Source organism: Scyliorhinus torazame, chromosome 21 (genome assembly GCF_047496885.1).
Source record: "Scyliorhinus torazame isolate Kashiwa2021f chromosome 21, sScyTor2.1, whole genome shotgun sequence".
Taxonomy (NCBI): Eukaryota; Metazoa; Chordata; class Chondrichthyes; order Carcharhiniformes; family Scyliorhinidae; genus Scyliorhinus; species Scyliorhinus torazame.
In genome coordinates, this window is record NC_092727.1 from 17180120 (window position 1) to 17202715 (window position 22596).

The following is a 22596-nucleotide window of genomic DNA, read 5'->3' on the forward strand; positions in this document are numbered from 1 at the left end:
ACAGGTCTGGGGTGGTCCAAGATGGCAGCGCCCCTCCTCCCCTCGTGGTGGCCGGGACCCAAAATGGCGGCGCCTGCGGGTCGCACATGGGGCGCTGGGGGGGTTGGGGAGCGTTAGGAACACGCAGGACTCCCTCTTCTCTGGGGACAACGGTGGCCGGGACCCAAAGTGGTAGCGCCGGCGGGTCATACATGGGGCGCGGGGGGGGGGGGGGACGTTGGGGAGCGTAAAAGGCGTGCAGGGCTCCCTGTTCTCCTGGGACCGCGGCGACTTCCCGGGACCGGCACACAGCCGCGAAATGGCCCTTTTTCCCGCAGCTCTTGCAGATCGCTGCGCGGGCCGGGCAGCGCTGCCGGGGGTGTTTCGCCTGGCCGCAGAAATAGCAGCGGGCTCCCCCGGTGCGACTTGGCGTTTGAACCGCGCAAGCCTGTGGGGTGTCCGGGGGGGGGGGGGGCGGTGGGTTTGTCGCGACGGGTGCGTACGGAGCCCAATGGGCTGCCGCGCGGTCGGGGCCGTAGGCGCGGGTGTTTCGCGCGGCCACGTCTAGGGAGGCTGCTAGGGCCCGTGCCTCTGAGAGTCCTAGCGACTCTTTTTCTAAAAGTCTTTGGCGGATTTGGGAGGAGTTCATACCTGCCACAAAAGCATCGCGCATTAACATGTCCGTGTGTTCATTTGCGTTCACCAACGGGCAGCTGCAGGCCCGTCCCAAAATTAGTAGCGCGGCGTAGAATTCATCTATCGATTCTCCGGGACTTTGCCGTCTCGTTGCGAGTTGATAGCGAGCGTAGATCTGGTTTACTGGGCGAACATAGAGACTTTTTAGTGCTGCGAACGCCGTCTGGAAATCCTCTGCGTCTTCTATGAGAGAGAAAATCTCGGTGCTTAACCTCGAGTGCAGGATCTGTAGTTTTTGGTCTTCCGTGACCCGGCCGGGGGCCGTTCTGAGGTAGGCCTCGAAACAAGTCTGCCAGTGCTTGAAAGCTGCTGCTGCGTTCACTGCGTGGGGGCTGATCCTCAGGCATTCCGGGATGATCCTGAGCTCCATAGTCCTTTAGTCACGCTTAATAAATTGTAGCGCACAAAGACTCCGAGAGACGAATAGAGTGAAGTCGATGAGGCTTTATTAAGCGTGACTGTTCCCCCGCAGTTCAGTAGTAGACTGCCTGCGGGGGAGGACTCCTGGTTCTTATACTCCGCCTTCAGGGCGGAGCTAGAGCTCAACGGCCAACCAGGACCCGGGATCTGTCAGCCAATGACATCACGGCTTCACAGTCCCACATGACCCCTAATGCATACTACCACACCCCTCTGGTGGGGGCATCATCATTACCCCTAGCAGCCTCCGTATATTTGTATTTAGCTGTCTCCCCTTCACAAACCCAGTTTGGTCCTCATGGACCACCCCCGGGACACAATCCTCTATCCTCATTGCCATTACCTTGGCCAGAATCTTAGCATCCACATTCCGGAGGGAAATGGGCCTGTATGACCCGCATTGCAGCGGGTCTTTTTCCTTCTTTAGGAGGAGCGATATCGTTGCCTCTGACATAGTCGGGGGCAGCTGCCCCCTTTCCCTCGCCTCATTGTAGGTTCTCATCAGTAGCGGGGCCAGCAAGTCCAAATATTTCTTATAGAATTCAACTGGGAATCCGTCTGGTCCCGGGGCCTTCCCCGCCTGCATGCTTCCAATCCCTTTCACTACTTCCTCCGTCTCAATCTGTGCTCCCAGCCCCACTCTCTCCTGTTCCTCCACCGTGGGAAATTCCAGCTGATCCAGAAAGCACATCATTCTCTCCTTCCCGTCCGGGGGCTGCGCTTCATATAATCTTTCATAAAATGCCTTGAACACTCCATTCACTCTCTCCGCTCCCCGCTCCATCTCCCCCTCCTCATCTCTCACCCCCCCTATCTCCCTCGCTGCTCCCCTTTTCCTCAGTTGGTGGGCCAACAACCTACTCGCCTTCTCCCCATATTCGTACTGTACACCCTGTGCCTTCCTCCATTGTGCCTCTGCCTTACCCGTAGTCAACAAGTCAAATTCTATATGTAGCCTTTGCCTTTCCCTGTATAGTCCCTCCTCCGGTTCCTCCGCATATGGTCTGTCCACCCTCAGCAGTTCTTTCAACAACCGCTCCCTTTCCCTACCCTCCTGCTTTCCTTTATGTGCCCTAATAGATATCAGCTCCCCTCTAATCACTGCCTTCAGTGCCTCCCAGACCACTCCCACCTGTACCTCCCCATTATCATTAATTTCCAAGTACCTTTCAATACACCCCCTCACCCTTAAAAACACCCCCTCATCTGCCAATAATCCCATGTCCATTCTCCAGGGTGGAAGCTGTTGTTTTTCTTCCCCTATCTCCAGGTCCACCCAGTGTGGAGCATGATCCGAGATGGCTATAGCCGTGTACTCCGTCCCCGTCACCTTTGGGATCAGTGCCCTTCCCAAAACAAAAAAATCTATTCGTGAAAATACTTTATGTACATAGGAGAAAAACGAAAACTCCTTACTCCTAGGTCTACTAAATCTCCAGGGATCTACTCCTCCCATCTGCACCATAAAATCCTTAAGCACCCTAGCTGCAGCCGGCCTCCTTCCGGTCCTGGACCTCGATCTGTCCAGCCCTGGGTCCAGCACCGTATTAAAGTCTCCACCCATTACCAACTTCCCCACTCTAGGTCCGGGATTCGTCCTAACATACGCCTCATAAAATTGGCATCATCCCAGTTCGGGGCATACACGTTCACCAGTACCACCGCCTCCCCTTGCAGTTTGCCACTCACCATCACGTATCTGCCCCCACTATCTGCCACTATAGTCTTTGCCTCAAACATTACCCGCTTCCCCACTAGTATGGCCACCCCCCTGTTTTTTGCATCTAGCCCCGAATGAAACACCTGCCCCACCCATCCTTTGCGAAGTCTAACCTGGTCTGTCAGCTTAAGATGCGTCTCCTGAAGCATAACCACATCTGCCTTAAGTTTCTTTAGGTGTGCGAGTACCCGTGCCCTCTTAATCGGCCCGTTCAGCCCTCTCACATTCCACGTGATCAACCGGGTTGGGGGGCTCTTTACCACCCCCCCTTGACGACTAGCCATTTCCTTTTTCAATCCAGCTCCTCACCCCGGTTCCCACGTAGCTGTATCCCCCCCAGGCGGCGCGCCCCCGCCCCGACCCCCCCCCCCTCCCATACCAGCTCCCCCTTCTCCCCAGCAGCAGCAACCCAGTTACCCCCCCCCCCCCCCCCCCCCCCCGCTAGATCCTAAACTAGCGTAATTGCACCCCCCATGTTACTCCCAGAAGTCAGCAAACTCTGGCCGACCTCGGCTTCCCCCCGTGACCTCGGCTCACACTGTGCGAGGCCCCCTCCTTCCTGCTTCCCTGTTCCCGCCATGATTACCATAGCGCGGGAACAAAGGCCCGCGCTTCCCCTTTTGGCCCCGCCCCCAATGGCCGGCGCCCACCGCTCCTCATCCTTCCTCACCCCCTCCCCCACGACATGGGGAAGAGAGAGAAGTTACAGGGTCGCAGGTGTAACAATCTGGGAAGTCTTCTCTTCCCCCTTTTCCCCCCTTCATCCCACAAATTCACCCCCCCCACTTTTGTTCCAAACGTTCTTTTTCTGGCCCGCTCACTCCAGCTTCTCCTCGACAATAAATGTCCACGCTTCGTCTGCCGTTTCGAAATAGTGGTGTTTCCCTAGATGTGTGACCCACAGTCTTGCCGGTTGCAACATTCCGAATTTGACCTTCCTTTTATGCAACACCGCCTTGGCCCGATTAAAGCTTGCCCTCCTTCTCGCCACCTCCGCACTCCAATCTTGATACACGCGGATCACCGCATTCTCCCACCTACTGTTCCGAGTTTTCTTGGCCCATCTGAGGACCATCTCTCTGTCCTTGTATCGGAGAAATCTCACAACTATTGCTCGAGGAATTTCTCCAGCCCTCGGTCTTCGCGCCATAACTCAATAGGCTCCCTCCACCTCCAGCGGACCCGCCGGGGCCTCCGATCCCATTAACGAATGCAGCATCGTGCTCACATATGCCCCGACGTCTGCCCCTTCTGCACCTTCGGGAAGACCAAGAATCCTTAAATTCTTCCTCCTCGCATTGTTCTCCAGCACCTCCAGCCTTTCCACACATCTTTTGTGTTGTGCCTCGTGGATCTCCGTTTTCACCACCAGGCCCTGTATGTCGTCCTCATTCTCAGCAGCCTTTGCCTTCACGACCCGAAGCTCCTGTTCCTGGGTCTTTTGCTCCTCCTTTAGCCCCTCAATCGCTTGTAATATCGGGGCCAACAGCTCCTTCTTCATCTCCTTTTTGAGTTCATCTACGCAACGCCGCAGGAACTCTTGTTGGTCAGGGCCCCATATTAAACTGCCTCCTTCCGACGCCATCTTGCTTTGTGCCTGCCTTCCTGGCCGCTGCTCTTGAGGATCCACCGCAATCCGGCTACTTTCCTCTTTTTTTCCATCCGTGTCCAGGGGGGATTCCCTTCTGGATTACCGCACAGTGTTATTTGCCGTTAAAATTGCCGATGGGGCTCCTATTAAGAGCCCAAAAGTCCGTTCCACCAGGAGCTGCCGAAACGTGCGACTTAGCTGGTCATCGCCGCACCCGGAAGTCCACAGTAAACATTTTAACAATTATCAACACCAATCATCCCCACAGATACAATATTCTACAAGTAACCCGTAACCTTTCCTTCCAACATCCATAAGACAAAAGACCCTTTTACACAGAGATCTGGGGCGTCATTCTCCGACCCCCCAGAGGGTCGGAGAATGGCCGTTGGCCGCCGTGAATCCCACCCCGCCGGTTGCCGAAGTCTCCGAAGGGAGAAAAGTTGGCGGGGCGTTAATGTCGCCGCTGCCGCGGAGAATGTCACGGGTCTGCGCAAGACAGCCGATTTTCGGCCTGCCGATATTCTCCCTTCCGGATGGGCCGAAGTCCCGTCGACGTGATGACCGTTCACGTCGACGTAAATTAAACCTCCTTTTCATCGGCGTGACCCTGTGCTCCAGGTTCACGCCGACCAGCGTGGAGGTGAGTGACGGCCTGGGGGGTTGGCTCTGGGCAGGCGATGGCGTGGCCGCAGTCTGAATGCGTGAGGAGAGGTGTGTCTCGGGTTGTGTGTGTGTGTGTGCGGCAGGGGGGGGTGGTTAGAATATGCTGGGCTCCGGGGGAGTGCCGGGAGGGGGTCCGTGCCCGGGGTGGAGGTTGGGGGGGGGGGTCCGTGCCGGGGAGGGGGATGGGGGGTCCTTGCCGGGGAGGGGGATGGGGGGGGGTCCATGCTGGGGAGGGGGATGGGGGTGTCCGTGCAGGGGTGGAGGTTGGGGGGGGGGTCCGTGCCGGGGAGGGGGATGGGGGGGGGGGGAGTCCGTGCCGGGGAGGGGGATGGGAGGGCAAGTGAGTTGGTCCACCTGGCCAGGTGCCAGCCTCCAACCGTTGGACCCATGCGGTCCATGCCACCTGGCTGGGGGGAGGAGGGGATATGGGCAATGATGACATGTCGTCGTTCCCCTCCCCCCACCAGGCCGTCATGTTTTCAGATCATCCAGCGATGTTGGCCGCCGTGGCGGCAGCCGCTCATGTCTATGTTGCTCTGGAGGAGGAGGAGGAGCGTGCCAGAGAGGCGGCGCAGGCTGCTGCAGAGGGGCAGGCGGCAGCCGCCTAGGCTGGAGGGACACCTGACCGACAGGACGAGGAGGGGGAGGAGGACGTCGCGGCCCCACGGCAACGGAGGCACCCGAGGGCGCCCCGTGTGTATCGGCCCAGGCAGTCATACCAGGACCTCACGGACCGGGAATGCAGGAGGAGACTCCGGATGAGCTGGGAAGCCGTGGCACACATCTGCCACCTGCTGGCACACCTGTCACCGCGTGGCACTGGCGGGGGACACCCTCTCCCCGTGTCCGTCAAGGTTACGGTGGCCCTGAACTTTTATGCAACGGGGTCATTCCAGGCACCGAGTGGGGACCTGTCCGGCATATCGCAGACATCGGTGCACCGGTGCATCCGGGCAGTGACAGATGCCCTATATGCCATGGCGCACCGCTACATCCGCTTCCCCGTGGACCGGGCCAGCCAAGATGCCCGGGCCGTGGGCTTCTCTGCCGTGGCTGGGTTCCCCATGGTCCAGGGCGCGATCGATGGGATGCACGTCGCCGTGCGGCCACCTGCAGATAACAGGGCCGTGTTCACTAATAGGAAGGGGACCTATTCGATGAACGTACAGGTGGTCTGCGACCACCGCATGATGATCCTGCACGTCTGCGCCCGTCACCCAGGCAGTGTACACGACTCATTCGTGTTGTCGCGGTCATCCATCCCCGGCATGTACGAGGGACGCCATCCCCGGCTGAGGGGCTGGTTGCTGGGCGACAGGGGCTACCCATTGCGATCGTGGCTGATGACGCCTATACGGAGGCCACGCAATGAGGTGGAGAACCGCTACAATGATGCCCATGTAGCGACAAGGGGAGTGATAGAGAGGTGCTTTGGCGTGCTGAAGATGCGTTTAAGGTGCCTGGACCTCTCTGGGGGCGCCCTCCAGTATCGGTCAGATAGGGTCGGCCGCATCATTATGGTGTGCTGCGTCCTGCACAACATAGCCCAACAGAGGGGCGATGTGCCACAGGCAGAGGAGGGCGGAGTGGAGGAGCAGCAGGAAGAGGCGCAGTCCTCCCCAGATGAGGGGGATGGGGGTAATGGTCAGGGCAGACGGGGTAGACACAGGCGGGTGGCTGTCCACCGTTACCGGCTGGCCCAGCGGGCACGGGACAGACTGATAGACGCCCGCTTCACTGACTAGATGGGCGTGGGAATCGGGTAGTATGGCCACAGACCGCACATCATGGCAACAGCCGACCACCCCCCCCCCACCCATCCACCCACCCAGCACCCTCACCCCCCCTCCCCGACCTCACCCACCCCACCCGCATGCACACCACCCCCCCCCCCCCCCCATTGCCGATCCACCTGCGGCACAACGGGGCGGGCTCACACAGTTGCGGGTGGACGCGTGTCTATCGCAGGCCATGGAGGATGATGACAACCCGCCCTGCGGTGAGCTCCTGGCTCTACATCGTTGGACTATGTCTGACCCATGGCCACAGTACCACCATCCATGTAATGTAATCCACCCGGACCATCCCTGCATGCGGCTGTGACACTGCAGCGCACGGTCCCGTCCTCTGCCCGGGGGATGTTGATGGCGGCCCAGGGGGAAGGGGGCAGACTCACCTGGGGCTGAGGTAAGACCACCCCTCACACACACACTTGCGCTCAACGTACATGACACGCCTGCACACTTTAGACAGAGCACAAAGGCAGCTTCTGTAGGTGTAACATTGACTTTAATAACCAAAGGAGTTCATGCACGTGCCCTAGCCCCTAAAACTCATCTGTGCCCTGCAACCGTGCCAACTTACTCAGTGTCTAATTGTTTGGCCTTACGGGCCCTTTGACTACGTCTACGTGGTTCCCCAGACGGTACAGCAGAACTGGAGGTGGACTCCTGTGATTCCTGCCCTCTGACACTGGATCCCTTTGGCGGCCGTTTCCTGGGGCGTCCTGGCCTAGATGGGCCAGGCTGCGGCCCGGGCAACTGGGATGGCGAGCTGCCAGCCTGTCCTGCCCGTTGCCCACCCGATGCACCTGGGACGGAAGGGGGGGAGTCCGAGGTGTCGCGGTGTACCGGGACCTCCCCTACAGAGGGAGCCGGGACGGACCACACCACCTCCTCCTCCCTCGGGGTGCCCGATGGCCCCCAGGCCTCTACATGGGTGGGGGATGCGAACGGACTGGCCATCCGACGCCCCCCCGACATCTGGCGCTGCCCGTCCTGGAGGCCCGTGCTGGTATCGACAGGGGTCTGCAGGTTTGCAGCCATGGAGCCCAGGGGGTTGGCAAACCCTGTCTGTGACAGTGCGACGCCGGCTCGCACATGGCCACTGGCGCCGATGCCCTCAGCGATGGCCTGCAGAGACTGGGCCATGGCCTGCAGAGACTGGGCCATGGCCTGCAGAGACTGGGCCATGGCCTGCAGAGACTGGGCCATGGCCTGCTGAGACTGGGCCATGGCCTGCTGAGACTGGGCTATGGCGTTGAGTGCCTCTGCCATCTGGCGCTGGCACTGGCTCATGGCCTCCTGTGAGAGGGCAGCCATTTCCTGGGCCACAGACGCCGCCTGCACGGAAAGCCCCAGGCCTCGCAAACCGTTCCCCATGTCTGACACCGTCGCACCCATTGCCTCCACCGCGGACGCCACCCGTGCGGTGTCGGCCTGGGTGGCACGCATGACCGGCACCACTCCCAGCTCCTGGACGCGGGTGGACTCCTCCACCTGCGACCGCAGCCGCCGCAAGCCGCCCGTCACCCTCTTCGCTCGTCTCCGGGTCGGTGGTTGCATCGGATCTATGTGTGGGTGTGGTAACTCCAGGAACCCGGGATCCATCTGGGCGGCAGATGTTCGCTTGGGCTGGGCTGCCCTCCGACCGCCCGGCCCCTCTACTGCTCCTACCTCCACCTGCTGTACCGGGACGGCTGTGTTGTGTACACCAGTGAGTGTACCAGACGCCTCATCACTAAAGTGCCCAACCGTGGTGAGTGTTTCTGCGATGGTGGAGGGTGTTGGTGACAGCAGTGGCGTTGTGTCGTGCTCTTCGTCCCACTCTGAGTCCATGGCACTTTGGGGTGGGGGTTCGTCTCCACCCATCCACTATGAGTCACTGTCCGGTATTTCGTCTTCCCGGGTAGTGGTGTCCCGGGTAGTGGTGTCCCGGGTAGTGGTGTCCCGGGTAGTGGTGTCCTGGGTAGTGGTGTCCTGGCTCGGATGTGACGGGGGCCTGTGGCTGCCCCCCTCATCGCTGGGTGGTCGCTCCCGCACGTGACGGGGGTGTCGTCTCCCTGTTGCTCCAGGTCTCTCCGTCTCCCGTGGTGTGCGAGAGGCATCCTGCGGGCGTCGCATGCTGGAGGGTGCGGGTCTCTCCGTCTCCTGTGGTGTGCGAGGGGCATCCTGCGGGCGTCGCATGCTGGAGGGTCCGGGTCTCTCCGTCTCCCGTGGCCTCCGAGGGGCATCCTGCGGTCTCGCATGCTGGAGGGTCCGGGTCTCTCCGTCTCCCATGGCCTCCGAGGGGCATCCTGCGGGCGTCGCATGCTGGAGGGTCCGGGTCTCTCCGTCTCCCATGGCCTCCGAGGGGCATCCTGCGGGCGTCGCATGCTGGAGGGTCCGGGTCTCTCTGTCTCCCGTGGCCTCCGAGGGGCATCCTGCGGGCGGTCTGCATCTGCGGGGATGGGTGCCTGGACATTTGGTCCTGCGATACACAATGAAGCATGCATGGTTAGACATCAGGCAGTGATCAGGTGATACGGGGGAGGGGGATATAGGGGAGGGGGGATATGGGGACGGGCTGTCGGTGGCTCACTTGCTACTGTGCCCCCGACCTCTGCATCAGCAACCTCCCGGTCCTCAGGTCCGCCAGCCAGTTCCAGGGCCCTTTCCTGGTGTTCGGTCAGTGGCCTCTCATCAGCGGGGCCTCCTCCAGTCCTCACATGCTCCCTATTGTTGTGTGCGCGCTTCTCCTGTGGGGGGGGGGGGGGGGGGAGGGTGGAAGGGGTAAAAGGCAACACTGTTAGGCAGGTATACGAATGCACGCCATCGGTTGCGCGTGCATTGCAGAGGTTAAGTTTAGGGCTGGATTCACTTGGGGATATGGGGGAGGGGGGATATGGGGGAGGGGGGATATGGGGGAGGGGGGTTATGGGGAGGGGCATATGGGGGAGGGGGGATATGGGGAGGGGGGTTATGGGGAGGGGGGGATATGGGGAGGCTCACCCTGCCTGCTCTGACGAGGTCGTTCACCTTCTTGTGGCACTGGGTGCCTGTCCGTGGTGCCAGGGCCACAGCGGTGACAGCCTCTGCCACTTCCCTCCACAGATGCCGGCTGTGGCGTGGGGCAACTCTGCGGCCGTGCCCGGGATACTCGGCGTCCCTCCTCTGCTCCACCGCGTCCAGGAGCGCCTCCACATCGCGTGACTCAAACCTCGGGGCTGAGCGGCGGCCAGCCATCCAGTCGGGTGTTCCGGTCGGGTGGGGGGTAGCAGCGCGGCCTTATGAGCCGTCACGCCGTGCGGCGCGTATGACGCTGCACGGCGTGAACCACTGCGCAAGTGCGGATCCCGTTACGTCGCTGCTAGCCCATTTCGGGCCGGAGACTATCGACCCATTTTTCCGACGTGACGCAAGTCGGATTTGCGCCGTTTTTTGCGCCGATCGGCGGACTTTCCGCCGATAACGGAGAATTTCGCCCCAGGTTTAAATTCTCCACTGAGAGCAGTTATCACTTTGAAATCACCCAAATGATCTGGAGACAGTCTTTAGATTGCAGAGAGGTCCTTATACTGCTGCTTGCTTTTCCTGCAGCTATCCATCTCTCAAAATGAAACTAAAAGACACACTGTAGCTGCCTGTGCAAAAACGAAAGTGAAAGACTGACAGTCCAGCTCCACCCACTGTCTGACATTACTACAGCTATCTGACAAATGCCCATTTCTTAAAGGGACACCCACTACAGTTATTCGATAAACACACATTTCTTAAAGGTACTCACACATGACCATGTACAAATCACCTAACAGCACGTCTTTCGGGACTTGTGGGTGGAAACTAGGGCACCCAGAGGAAACCCACGCAGACACGGGGCGAATGTGCAGACTCCACAGATAGTGACACAAGCCGGGAATTGAACCTGGGACCCTGGTGCTGTGAAGCAATAGTGCTAACCACTGTGCTATCATGCCGCCCAAAAGTTGCAGCAATAAACTCCAATGGAACAATCCTGCGTTGCGAGTTTTCAATTTTTCCACGAACGCAAACAGATTATGGTCAGCATAGATTAGGCTTTGCTTATCACCATGCCTGACATAAATTTCAAAATGCTGAAGGGCTAGTAGCAATGCTAAGGCTTCCTTTTCAGTGGTGGAGTACTTTCCTTGGTACACTTAGTTTCTTTGAAAAGTATCCACTGGCGTCTCTATTCCTGACTTATCCTGTAGCAACACTGCCCTGACCCCAGGTCGCTCGCATCTGTGGCCATTTTCAAAGGTTTGTAAAAATCAGGGGGAAAGTCAAGGGAAAATGCCGATTCAGGGGAACCACTTATTTGAGCCAGGGAAGTGGGACGGAAATTTTCGGAAATGGGAGGAGAAGGAAATTAACATTAAGACATTTGTTTCTTGTGAGTCGGTGTGCAGGATTAAAGGAGCTATGAGCGAAGTATAGGCTGGAGCAGGGGGAAATGTTTAGATACTTGCAGGTTCGAGATTTTGCCAAAATGGAGATCCAGAGCTTCCCGTTGGAGCCGGCCTCCACATTGCTGGAGGAGGTGCTGACGACAGCGGGACTGGAGAAGGGGGTAGTGTCAGCGGTTTAAGGAGCTATTTTGGAAGAGGAGAAGGCACCAGTGGAAGGGATCAAAGCAAATTGGGAGGAAGAGTTGGGAGAGGGTATGGAGGAGGGGTTCTGGTGTGAGGTGCTCCGGAGAGTGCGTGAGGTTGGGGCTGATACAGCTGAAGGTGGTATATCGAGCACACCTCACTTAGGGCGAGGATGAGCGGGCTCTTTGAGGGGGTAGAAGATGTGTGTGAACGTTGCCGGCGGGGGGGGGGGGGGGGGGGGGGGGGGGGGCCTGCAAATCACATTCATATGTTTTGGTTTTGTCTGAAGCTGGAAGATTACTGGACGGAGGCTTTGAGGGTAATCTCTAAAGTAGTGCACGTGAAGCTGGACCCGGCCCCTCGGGAGACCATATTCGGGGTGTCGGACCAGCCGGAGTTGGAAACGGGTGTGGATGCAGATGTTGTAGCCTTCGCCTCGTTGATCACCCGAAGGCGGATCCTTTTGGGATAGAGAGCAACCTCTCCACCCTGTGCCCTGGTGTGGCGGGGGGACCTGTTGGAATTCTTGACTCTTGAGAAGGTTAAGTTTGATGGAGGGGTTCTACAATTCATGGGTGTTATTCATTATGCACTTTTAAGAATTAGATAACATTGAATATTAGTGGGGGGGGGGGCGGGGGGGGGAGGTTGGGGGGAGGGGGTCTGTATGTGTTAATGGTGATTCCTGATTCCTTTTTGTTATTTGTTTATGTTAACTTGCGGGCAGTTGTCTGGGGGTTGGTGGGAGGATGGGATTGTTGTTGTTGATATGGGGATTAACATTATATTCATTACTGCTTTTTGTTTATTGTTGATGGGTGCAAATTTGGGAGAAAATGTGAAAAAGAATAAAAATATTTTTAAAAAAAATTCAGTGTCTATGTGCTCATCCCCATGAGAATAGGTTTTTCATGCCACTGCTGGTCATAGACCATGCTGTAACTAATTAGTTGATAGAACCTGATTGCTAAATGCACTGAAATACAATAGTCTATTCACATGAAACATTCGGTGAAACAATGTCTGAATTTCTACAGACAAGACCCTAAAGATTAATAATTGATTCATTATCTGAAACAACAACTAACTATCTTAATTCCACTCTTTAGCTATGCACTCAATCAGTATCTAAAAACATCACTGAATCAATAAATCAATAATTTATCAAGGAGGGAGCGAGAGATTTAAAAAAAAAAAGGGCAGCAGGCTGGCGCAGTGGTTAGCCTTGCTGCCTCACGGCACCGAGGTCCCAGGTTCGATCCTGGCATCTGAGTCACTGTCCGTGTGGAGTTTGCACATTCTCCCCGAGTTTGCGTGGGTTTTGCCCCCACAACCCAAAGATGTGCAGCCTAGGTGAATTGGCCATGTTAAATTGGAAGAAATGAATCGGTATACTAAATTCCAAAAAAGGAGGGACAGCGAGGTGGAGAGCTCCTATATTTACTTAATTAACTTTTTTGTGAACTGGCAAACGAATGCTATGAGGGAGGGAGGTGGTGAACCAGCCAGCTGGTTGGGATTTAGAGGTAAGCCATGGCTGAGGGGGGCAGGACCAACTCGACTCACACTGCACATTCATCCTCGTCCACCAAATGTATGGGTGAATTATCTGATGACTTTAGACTTGCCGATTTCCGGAGAAACCACATCGCCTGAAAAAGTTGAACAAGAAATAGAATCTGTGTTGTTGGTCATTTTGAAAAGGAGTGCTCTTACTGGTTTAGCACACTGGGCTATATCGCTGGCTTTTAAAGCAGACCAAGCAGGCCAGCAGCACGGTTCAATTCCCGTACCAGCTTCCCCAAACAGGCGGCAGAATGTGGTGACTAGGGGCTTTTCACAGTAACTTCATTGAAGCCTATTTGTGACAAGCGATTTTCATTTGGAAGAAAATGCTGAGACGTGTTGTTGCCACAGTCAAACTGCTATCTTCTTCGGGACTATCTCGAAGAGGACATGAGTAGTCAACATTGTCAACATGAAGAGGTAATTTTTTTCAACCTGCCTTGAATATTTTATTGAATTTAATGAGCTTCTCAAAGGGCATGTAAAAAGTTTTCAGTATTGTGGCTCAGGGAAGACCAACTTTTTAATGCACAGAACCTATGATGACTTCATTACTATAATAACAATAATAGTTATTAGTGTCACAAGTAGGCTTACATTAACACTGCAATGAGGTTACTGTGAAAATCTCCCAGTCGCCACACTCCGGCGTCTGTTCGTGTACACTTGAGGGAGAATTCAGAATGTCCAATTCACCTGACAAGCTCATCTTTCGCAACTTGTGGGAGGAAACCAGACCGGCCGGAGTAAACCCACGCTGACACTGGGAGAACGTGCAGACTCCGCACAGACAGTGACCCAAGCCGGGAATCGAACCCGGGTCCCTGGCGCAGTGAAATAGCTGAGAGGTTCAGAAACTAATTCACTAATGAAGTAAAAGATGTCAAATGCAATTCCATAATAATTCGATACCAGACGTGAGTAATGTGGATCACTAACATTAATTTTAAGATATGTGACCAGTGATGCTGAAGTTATAGAGCAAGTTTTTTTTTTTGTCCAGCTACAATCCCATAATTCTGAGTGTCTGCAAACAACTGTTTTCTAAACCACCACAAATTTAAGTTTGGACTTCAAAATTGTCGTGGGCAGAGCTCTAATAATGCCATGAATATGGCAAGAAAATATTCTGGTCTGCAAGCAAGGACTGAATGATACAAGTCCCTATGCATTATTCATCCTATGTCCCTGCCACTCCTTAAATTTAATCTGCAATGCTGCAGCTGAATCCTGTGGGGTAGCTGCATATTTTCTTTGCCTTTTTTTCAAGGTTTTTTTGACAGAAGTTTGGATGAGAATGATAAAAGCCTCTGCAGTAGCAAATTAAGTGAATTCTACTGGGAGGGCATCAGTGGAATATGTTGCAGTCAAGCTTGATGAGGCAAATAAAAAACATTTGACAGTCAAAAGAATTTGTGACAACCAGGTGGTCCGCTTGTGCAGATGCTATTTTGGCTTTGAAAATGAACTTTGAATATATATAAAGGAAACCTTATCAGACATAGCTGCATCAAACTGAAAAAAACACATGAAAGCTGAAGCAAAATCCTTAGCAGAGAAGTTTGAAGAGTATGATATTGCTGTTTTTACTATCTTGTGGAGCCGTTTACTTCAAAGAATTAATGCTGTCAGCAAATCACGACAAAATGTTGATTTTTAAAAAAGGTTTCGAGTACCCACTTCACTTTTCCCCAATTAAGTCCACCTACCCTGCACATCTTTGGGTTGTGGGGTGAGACCCATGCAGACACAGGGAGAATGTGTAAACTCCACATGACAGTGTCCTGGGGCTGGGTCGAACCAGGGTCCTTGGCAGCTACAAATGTTGATACAATTTTATTGAATACTGCACAATTGTTAGCCTCAATTAAAAGTTTTGTCATAGAAATTCAAAATGACTATAGCTCAGTAGAAGCAGTGGCACTAACATTAGCACAAAATACAGGTCCCTCTGATGATGAAACTAGAGACAATCAAATCACTTTAAAAGGGACAAAGAAGATCATCGTTGAGACTGTCAATGTTATTTGTGGCACAGTAATGGTGCAATTGCAGAGTAGAAGTGAATCTCAACTTGATTTATTTTGTGTGCTTTTTGACAGAGGTTTGGATGAGAATGCTAAAAGCCTCTGCAATAGCAAATTAAGTGAATTCTACTGGGAGGGCATAGACACTGATCTTTTTGAAGATGAAGTGAAACAATTCATTCATTTTATCGATAATGATGAGCTCTGTGCTTCAAATCAGATGTGTTATGTGATGGTCTGCAGGCAACCTTTCCAAATGTGAAAACCATTCTGAGGCTCTCAGGAGCTTAGTGGAAATACTTGAGGAGATCCTGAGAGCATCCCTAAAGTGGTCAAACTTACCCGCCAACTCATGGTCAATCCTGGCATATGAGCAACCTAAATGGGGAAGGCTCCTTTGAGAAGGCACTGAATACTTTGTCGGGAACATGCAGAGGTAAATTTAGGCATTGAAGGGAACACACAAACATCCATACAACCCATCTAACCAACTTTTCAAGCAGCACCTGCTCCGCATGTGGCAGAACCTGTAGGTTGCACATTGGACTTCAGCTATTTCGGAGCCCATCAAATTGGAGTGGAAGAAAGTCTTCCTCGATCCCGAGGGAAAGAGACCTTTGTGATTGCTTTGCTGCTCCGCACGTGCACAACATAGAGGCAACACTGCATCAAAATGGGCAGAATTAACATGCATATATGTCTATTTATTGTTCGCCATGAATGTCAGATTTTGTAACTCTAAAATTTTGTAACTCTATAATTTTGGCCAGGGGCTTTGTGAAAACATTGAGCACGAATTATGATATTTCCTGGGAGATTTTAACCTTGCTAATAATACCTTTTGATAAACAATAGACAATAAGCGATTCATTTTTTTGGATTAAGACTAGTCTTTCAGATAGTACATTATGCCAAGTTCAGGTGGAGGATTGATCTTCAAGGGCATTATTGGAAAAAGAACATGGAGTTCTCTTGGACAATATTCCTCCTTCAGTCAATGTGAACATTATGCCCAAAATTGCAGCTATGTTTGCCAGAATTGCATTCATTGTATTTAAAAGCATTTAATTGTCGAATGCGCACCTGGCCATTTCTGTACGCTGTAATTGAACACCATGGGCATGATCTTCCCAAAATGGAACAAAGTCCCCGAGCACCCAAAATTATTGTAATTTTTCCTTTAGGTTTTAACTACAAAACATGATGGTGTTCAGTCAGGAGACAGAAATCATATTGATTTGGTAAATTTGTCCATCTCCGATATTCTCCATCTATATCATAGAATCCCTGCAGTGCCGAAGGAGGCCATTTGGCCCATTGATCCTGATCCGACCCTCTGCAGGAGCACGCCACCTTGGCCCACTCTCTCCAACCCCACCTAACCTTCAGGTCAATTTTATAATGGACAATCTACCTCACCTGCACACATTTGGACTGTGGAAGGAAACCAGAGCACCCGGAGGAAACCCAAGTAGACAATGTGCAAATTCCACAAAGACAGTCAGCCAGCGACAGAATGGAACCCGGGTCCCTGGCACTGTGAAGCAGCAGTGCTAGCCACTGTACATGGTAAACGCCTTTTTTTGCAAATGGTATTCAAGAATGGTTAGTTTCCATGATATAGCTGGAATATAAAATCCAGAAGTTCAATGTTTATAAGTCTTCAAAGAATAAGAGATTAAAATGTAAAATGTTTACATTTTGAAACAGTTGCTAAAAGTATGAAAATTAGATTGTGCATCACATTAATATCCTGCAATTAGCTGACAGAAGGTTCCCTGTTTTCACACTAAGTTTAAACATTGTCATGTTGGATCACTCATTCCTTTTCAGTTGTGAATAATTAACTTTGTCATTCTTATGCTTGTAAAACAAAAGGAGCAGACAGGCTTTATAAAATATTTGTCGATGGAAGCTTTGTTAGATTTAGCTTGCCTATGTTTGTTTTTACAAACTGCTCGAAAACCCACCGTCTGTGTTCTAGGTTGTCTTTTTAGACAGTGCCAACCCCCTCATCCTGTGGTGAACAGTCGTCATGACAATCCTGTCATGCCTAATCTTCTCAATTATTATTGGTTGGCTGTTGAGCATGCTCAGTGTTCCCTCTTTTCTGTTCTGTGGTCTGATACTCTCATCATGTTTTAAACGAAGGTAACGTGCTGTACATATGGAATAAGAAGAAACTGCCTTCTCTTAGTCTCTGAATTGTTTTTCTTGGAGGATAAGATCCTCTTTAGTCTGAATTTTTAAAAAAACATGGTCGTCTGCTTGCTTTTGGAGCACTAATTAAGATGATTGCCTGCTTAACCAAAGGAAATTTGCTGGATGTTCTGCAAGAGGGATTCACAGAGGTAAATAATACTGAAAGTAATGACTGGGACATGTGTTGGCCTCAAGCAAGCCAGTTAATCTAGTAACAGCTGTTTTTTTGTAGAAAGGACACAGGGATGTAGTGTATTGCAAGTAAATGTTCAGTATAGGAAGCTGAAGAAGCCTTTTATCAGGAGGTAGAAAGCTTCTTGCTATTACGATGTCTAAGCTTCTAAGTTCTAATTATTTACAGTGTTCCATATGGAGTTGATTAAATGGACTAGATGGCTCCGATTAACTGAAGTCTTAAATCTGTTCTGCATGCATGAGTGTTTTCCTGATCATGATTTTAAAATAAGTGCAGTTTGCCTAATGCTAAATTTGTATTGAATGTAATGTGCAAGGTAACCACCATATTTGTTAGTAAATCTTTTCAGAGCATTCAAAACTCCCCAATTAAGTGACTCTAAAGAAGGTATTAAAGTTTTTTGTGTGTGGGATCAGTTAAGAAATAAAGAAATTAATAATTTTAGTTTGAAGTTAAAGATATTTTAAAAATGCCAAGTGATTAAGTATGTTATGAACTCGAATGATTGTACTTTTGGACACATTAATTGACTTGGTCAAGAAACCTTAAAAAATATTGTTTTGCACCTCTTATTTTATGACTGAGAAACACAAAATGTGTCTTGCACTAATGGATGGCATAACTATTATTAGAACATAGCCTCTCCATTGGGAATAGAGAGAAATTATTAGAGGTGCAGAATATATCTGCAGCCCTGTTTACAGGACTGGTGGACATATGCTGGTCGAGACACAAACCAATTAAAAAAAAAAAGTGAAATAGTTGCTGCAAAGCATGTGGCAAATTTTAATATTGAAAAGAAATCTATCTTTACTACAGTGAAATTCCTGGAAATATAGAGCTTGGAGCACTAATTGTGGTGTGTACAGAACAAGGACTATAATAGATTTCTCATTGTCTTGGAGCTGGTGGGGTTGGGGTGGGGTTGGGTGGGTGGGGGAGGCAGTGATGTTGGGTTGCTTTACCTCCTGGCAGTTGCTTGAAAAAAATGTTGTCTTTGAGTGATTCAACTTGACCTGGTGGTGGTTTCATAGGCTAAAAACGTCAATGACACCAGATTTGGTAACATTTCCTGACATGCATGTTTAATATTGGATGGTGAGCATCTGAGGCAAAAAGCATTTTAATGAACAATTTAATGTTTCTGCCTATATTCTTTGGAATGTTGTTACATTCAGATGAATCTGTAACAGTGTTTGCAAAATTTGTACCCAAAATTTCTCTGAAAAGTATATTTTTAAACCTTCTCATAAGTTAAAGGAGAGACGTACAATCTCAGATGTCCCAAAGCACTTTAAAGCAATGAAGTATTTATGTAGTCATTGTCATAATGCCGGAAATGAGGCATCTAATTTGTACATATCAAGCTCTCAAAAACAAATGAAATTAATGACAAGTGCATCTGTTTTAGATGTTGGTTGAAGAATTATGATACCTGGAGAATTCACCTGCTCTTCAAATAGAGTCACGAGATCTGTTATGCTCACCTGAGAGAGCAGACAAGGCTTCGGTTTGACCTTCCACCTAAAAGACGGCAGGTGCCTCCAACACTTGCTGAGCACTGCACAAAGTTGCCGGCCTAGATTACTTGTCCAGGTTTCTGCGCCTTCTATCTTGGAGGTGTGATAAAATAAAAATGTAAAAACTATCTGAAAGCAAACAAGTGAAGGTTATGGGGATAAGGCAGGGGAACCAGTGCAGACTTGATGGACCGCATGGCCCCCTCCTATACTGTAAAGATTCTGGTGATTGTTATCCATAGCGGATAATTTTGTTAAAGTTAAAATATGTTAACTGAATAAAGTTACTTTCAGCAATTTGGCTTTTTATGACTAGGAATTTTGGCATGCTAACTATCACTATTCTACTTTTGAATCACATTCTGCTTGTGGGTAAAGTGAAAGAAATACATTCCTAACTAAAACCTGCCTCAGGATAAAATCTGGACCTTTGACATGGTGGAATTTTATTTTTTCTTCTTTTCAGGTTAGTGGTGATTAAACAGCAAAGCTTTATAAATTAAAACCACATGCCATTTTGTGAGTTTCCTCCTGATCTTTATGAATGCATGCTATAGATGAATACAACTCACAGTTGCATTTGTTTTAAAAGTAATTAACTGTCTATATTCCGACACTGCGACTTAAAAGAGTCCCATGTGAGCACATTGCATACAGCTAAAAGCTTCAAAGCAGTCATCATTACAGAAGATTTTTTCTTATGAGTAAGCTCTAGTTTAAAAACCACTGGATATTACTGTTACAAGCAATTGTGTCAATCTGATCCCACCATGTTTTTTTTATAGCAGTCAAAAGAACCACATATTGTGTACACAGAGCAAAAAAAAAGAAAAGGAAGACATTATTAAAGTTACAAGTTCACTCCGCAATCTGCGCTGAGTTAGTTGATCTTGGGCAATAGTAGGAATGCAGCAATAAACTTTCATGCCCCTGGATTGGAATTAAACAGCACAGAAAGAGTCTATTCAGCCTCTCGTGCATGTGCCAGCTCTGGAAAGAGCTATTTGATTAATCTCGCTCCCTTGCTTTTTCCATAGCCCTGTAAATGTTTTCCCTATTCAAGTGTGTAGTTTAGTCCAATGTTTTTCAAACTTTTTTTCCGGGGACCCATTTTTACCAACCGGCCAACCTTCGGGACCCATGCCAGCCGACCTTCGTGACCCATGTCGGCTGACCTTCGCATCTCACGGCGGCCGACATTCGCGACTCACCAGTTTCCCTTACCTTTAATGCGAGAGGTGAGCCTGCTTGGTCCTCATTTACCTGTTTGCTGCTGACAAAATGGAGGATTCGCAATCGCGCCCAAAGCACGTGACATCAGCTTTCGGGGCGCGTAACCTGCCCTTTGCCTCACTTCAGGCAGGAAGATTTCAGTGAAAAAAAAAAAAAAAAAAAATTCCTGGGTCAGCGCGCTGATGTCAGGAGGAGGCGCTGCTTCTTGCTGGACTCCACGCATGCACACTGATGAGCAGGCATGCATGCGCAGTGTGCCTGCATTTTTTTAGCTGGTTGTGGCCGCCATTTTTAAAGCCGCTCGCAGCCGGCATTGTTAAGAGCCGGCTGCTGTGGCTGTTGCGCCTGAATTCCCATGATTGGGAACACTGAAATGGGTGGCTCCGGGGCCCTCCCGACAACCTGCCTGCGGCCCACCCGCGGGTCGCGACCCCCACTTTGAAAATGCCTGGTTTAGTCTAATGATAAAATCACAAATTTAAGGAAGAGTTCCAAGGAAAGACCTGAAGCTATGAACTAATTTGAAACATTTAAATTATTAGCACAGACTTTTGTAGTGATATTGCATGAAGTACAGAATTCCATGTATTGTCAACAGCCAAAAACTGATTTGAAGGACACAAATAACCTTGCAGATTTAGCAAGGTTCGTTACAACAACAGGATAACTGGTCATGTAACAGATATATCTGTTTGAATAATATAATTCACTGTCAGTTCAATTTATTTTCTCCAAATAATGAACTTTTTGCAGTTAACACTGTGTAGCATGGTAAATTTGTTATGTAGTGCTGGTTAAACATTAAACCCTGTTCGGTAAATTTTATGAAACAGTACCATACAATAATTTATAAGACAAAAGGATTTTGACTTATAATGTACTCTGAATGGTGTGTGGAATAGCTTACACGTATGTGTTCAAAACAAATGTTGAGGGTTTATCCCCACCGTGTCAGTTTCTGGCCACTTATTTGACCTTGGCAAATAATTGGATCTGCTGCTACAGTTAAGAGAGAACGATCTAAAATGATTTTATTGAATTGGTTTTGACTTATTTCAATTGATGACAAAATAAGAACATAGGAACCTCAGGAGTAGGCTATACCGCCCTGCTCGAGCCTGTTCTGCCATTCAATAAGATCATGGCTGATCTGATATTGGTCTCAACTCCACTCTGCTGCCTATTCACCACAACCCTCGATGACTCTATATTCAAAAATCTGCCTATCTCAGCGTTGAATATATTCAATGATTCAGCCTCCATTACTCTCTGGGGTAAAGAATTCTAACGTTTCAGAACCCTTGGCGAGATTCCTCCTCATCGCCGTCTTAATTCACAAAGAAACCTAGATTTTAGAATTTACACCTAACCACATTTTTATAATTACATGGTTTTTTTCTCCCTTCATTTTTAATTTTTTTAAAAAATGGCTGCCTTCAATTCCTGACAAGCAAACTACACAGCTGAGTAGTCACTTCATAATGAAGAACCACGGATGTGTGACTGCTGCAATACAGCAATATTAGGAAAACTTGAGGTCACGTTCTAATTGATGGGATTCAGTGCGCATTGTGTGTCCTACAGCCAAAGCTTTTAATGGGAACACCATGAGGCAAGTAAAGTGTTCCATTTGTGCATCATTTATTTGATGTGCGTTGACAAGAGAGTAATGGTGATATTAAGTACTAATCTTGCATCTCTGGAATCTGGGTTCAAATACTGCTCAGATTAACGTGATTAAAAGATCTCCTTTATCTTTTGGCCATTTAAAATTTGTTTATTTTTCGGTTCCTTGTGGCACTATTTGGACATTACTAGACACTAGATTAAATTAATTCAGAAAAAGTCACAAGGTGGCTGACTTGGGGATTGAAAAGTGACAAAAAGATATTTCCCTGGACTTGCACTTATCAAATCGGGGAAAAAGGAGATTTATTTTGCAACTCTGTGCAAGTGATAGGGGTTTGAATGAGGCCTGGCTTAACTATGCTGCACTTGGCCTGAGAATGCTTCCTGCTGACTCTTGAGTTCCTGGAATGGAAAAGTGTTAATTTTCGAGTGCAGACATACCTCATTTTGTGATTTTAAAAAAAAAAACTGTTTTTTTTAAAATAGAAAATTTAGAGCACCAGCTTACCAGATGTTGTAATGGCTGTTAAATCGAGTTGCCTCAGGTTGTGGCTGTTTTTTTAATACTTTAAGCCTGCTTTTTAATGGAAAAGAAATATTGTTGTGTTGTGCCATTTGCTGCTCTTCAATCAGTTCCTGCAAGGTATACAATAACCATCAGTGGTTACTATTTTTTTAATCCCCTTTTGGGCAAGATACTGAATGGTGGCCAGCCTTCTCTGCACAATGAAGATGGATGTGATTTCATGAGAGCATACTGACAGTTCTGCTTTAGCTTTGC

At 50.0% G+C, this 22596-nt stretch overlaps 1 protein-coding gene across 9 annotated transcripts in view; it reads left to right on the forward strand.

Annotated features, from left to right (window-relative positions):
- The window catches only part of dixdc1b (DIX domain containing 1b), a 156984-nt gene that overhangs the window by 27740 nt on the left and 106648 nt on the right, over positions 1-22596 (forward strand). The window contains exon 1 of one of the 9 annotated variants that reach the window (XM_072486585.1): positions 17027-17386. The exons of 2 other annotated variants lie outside the window; for them this stretch is intronic. In XM_072486585.1, the coding sequence (XP_072342686.1) occupies positions 17327-17386 (60 nt within the window). In that variant the 5' untranslated portion in view covers positions 17027-17326. Of the gene's footprint in view, positions 1-17026; positions 17387-22596 lie in introns of those variants that run through there. 6 more of the 9 variants (XR_011937434.1, XM_072486584.1, XM_072486583.1 and 3 more) reach the window with 6 other exon arrangements.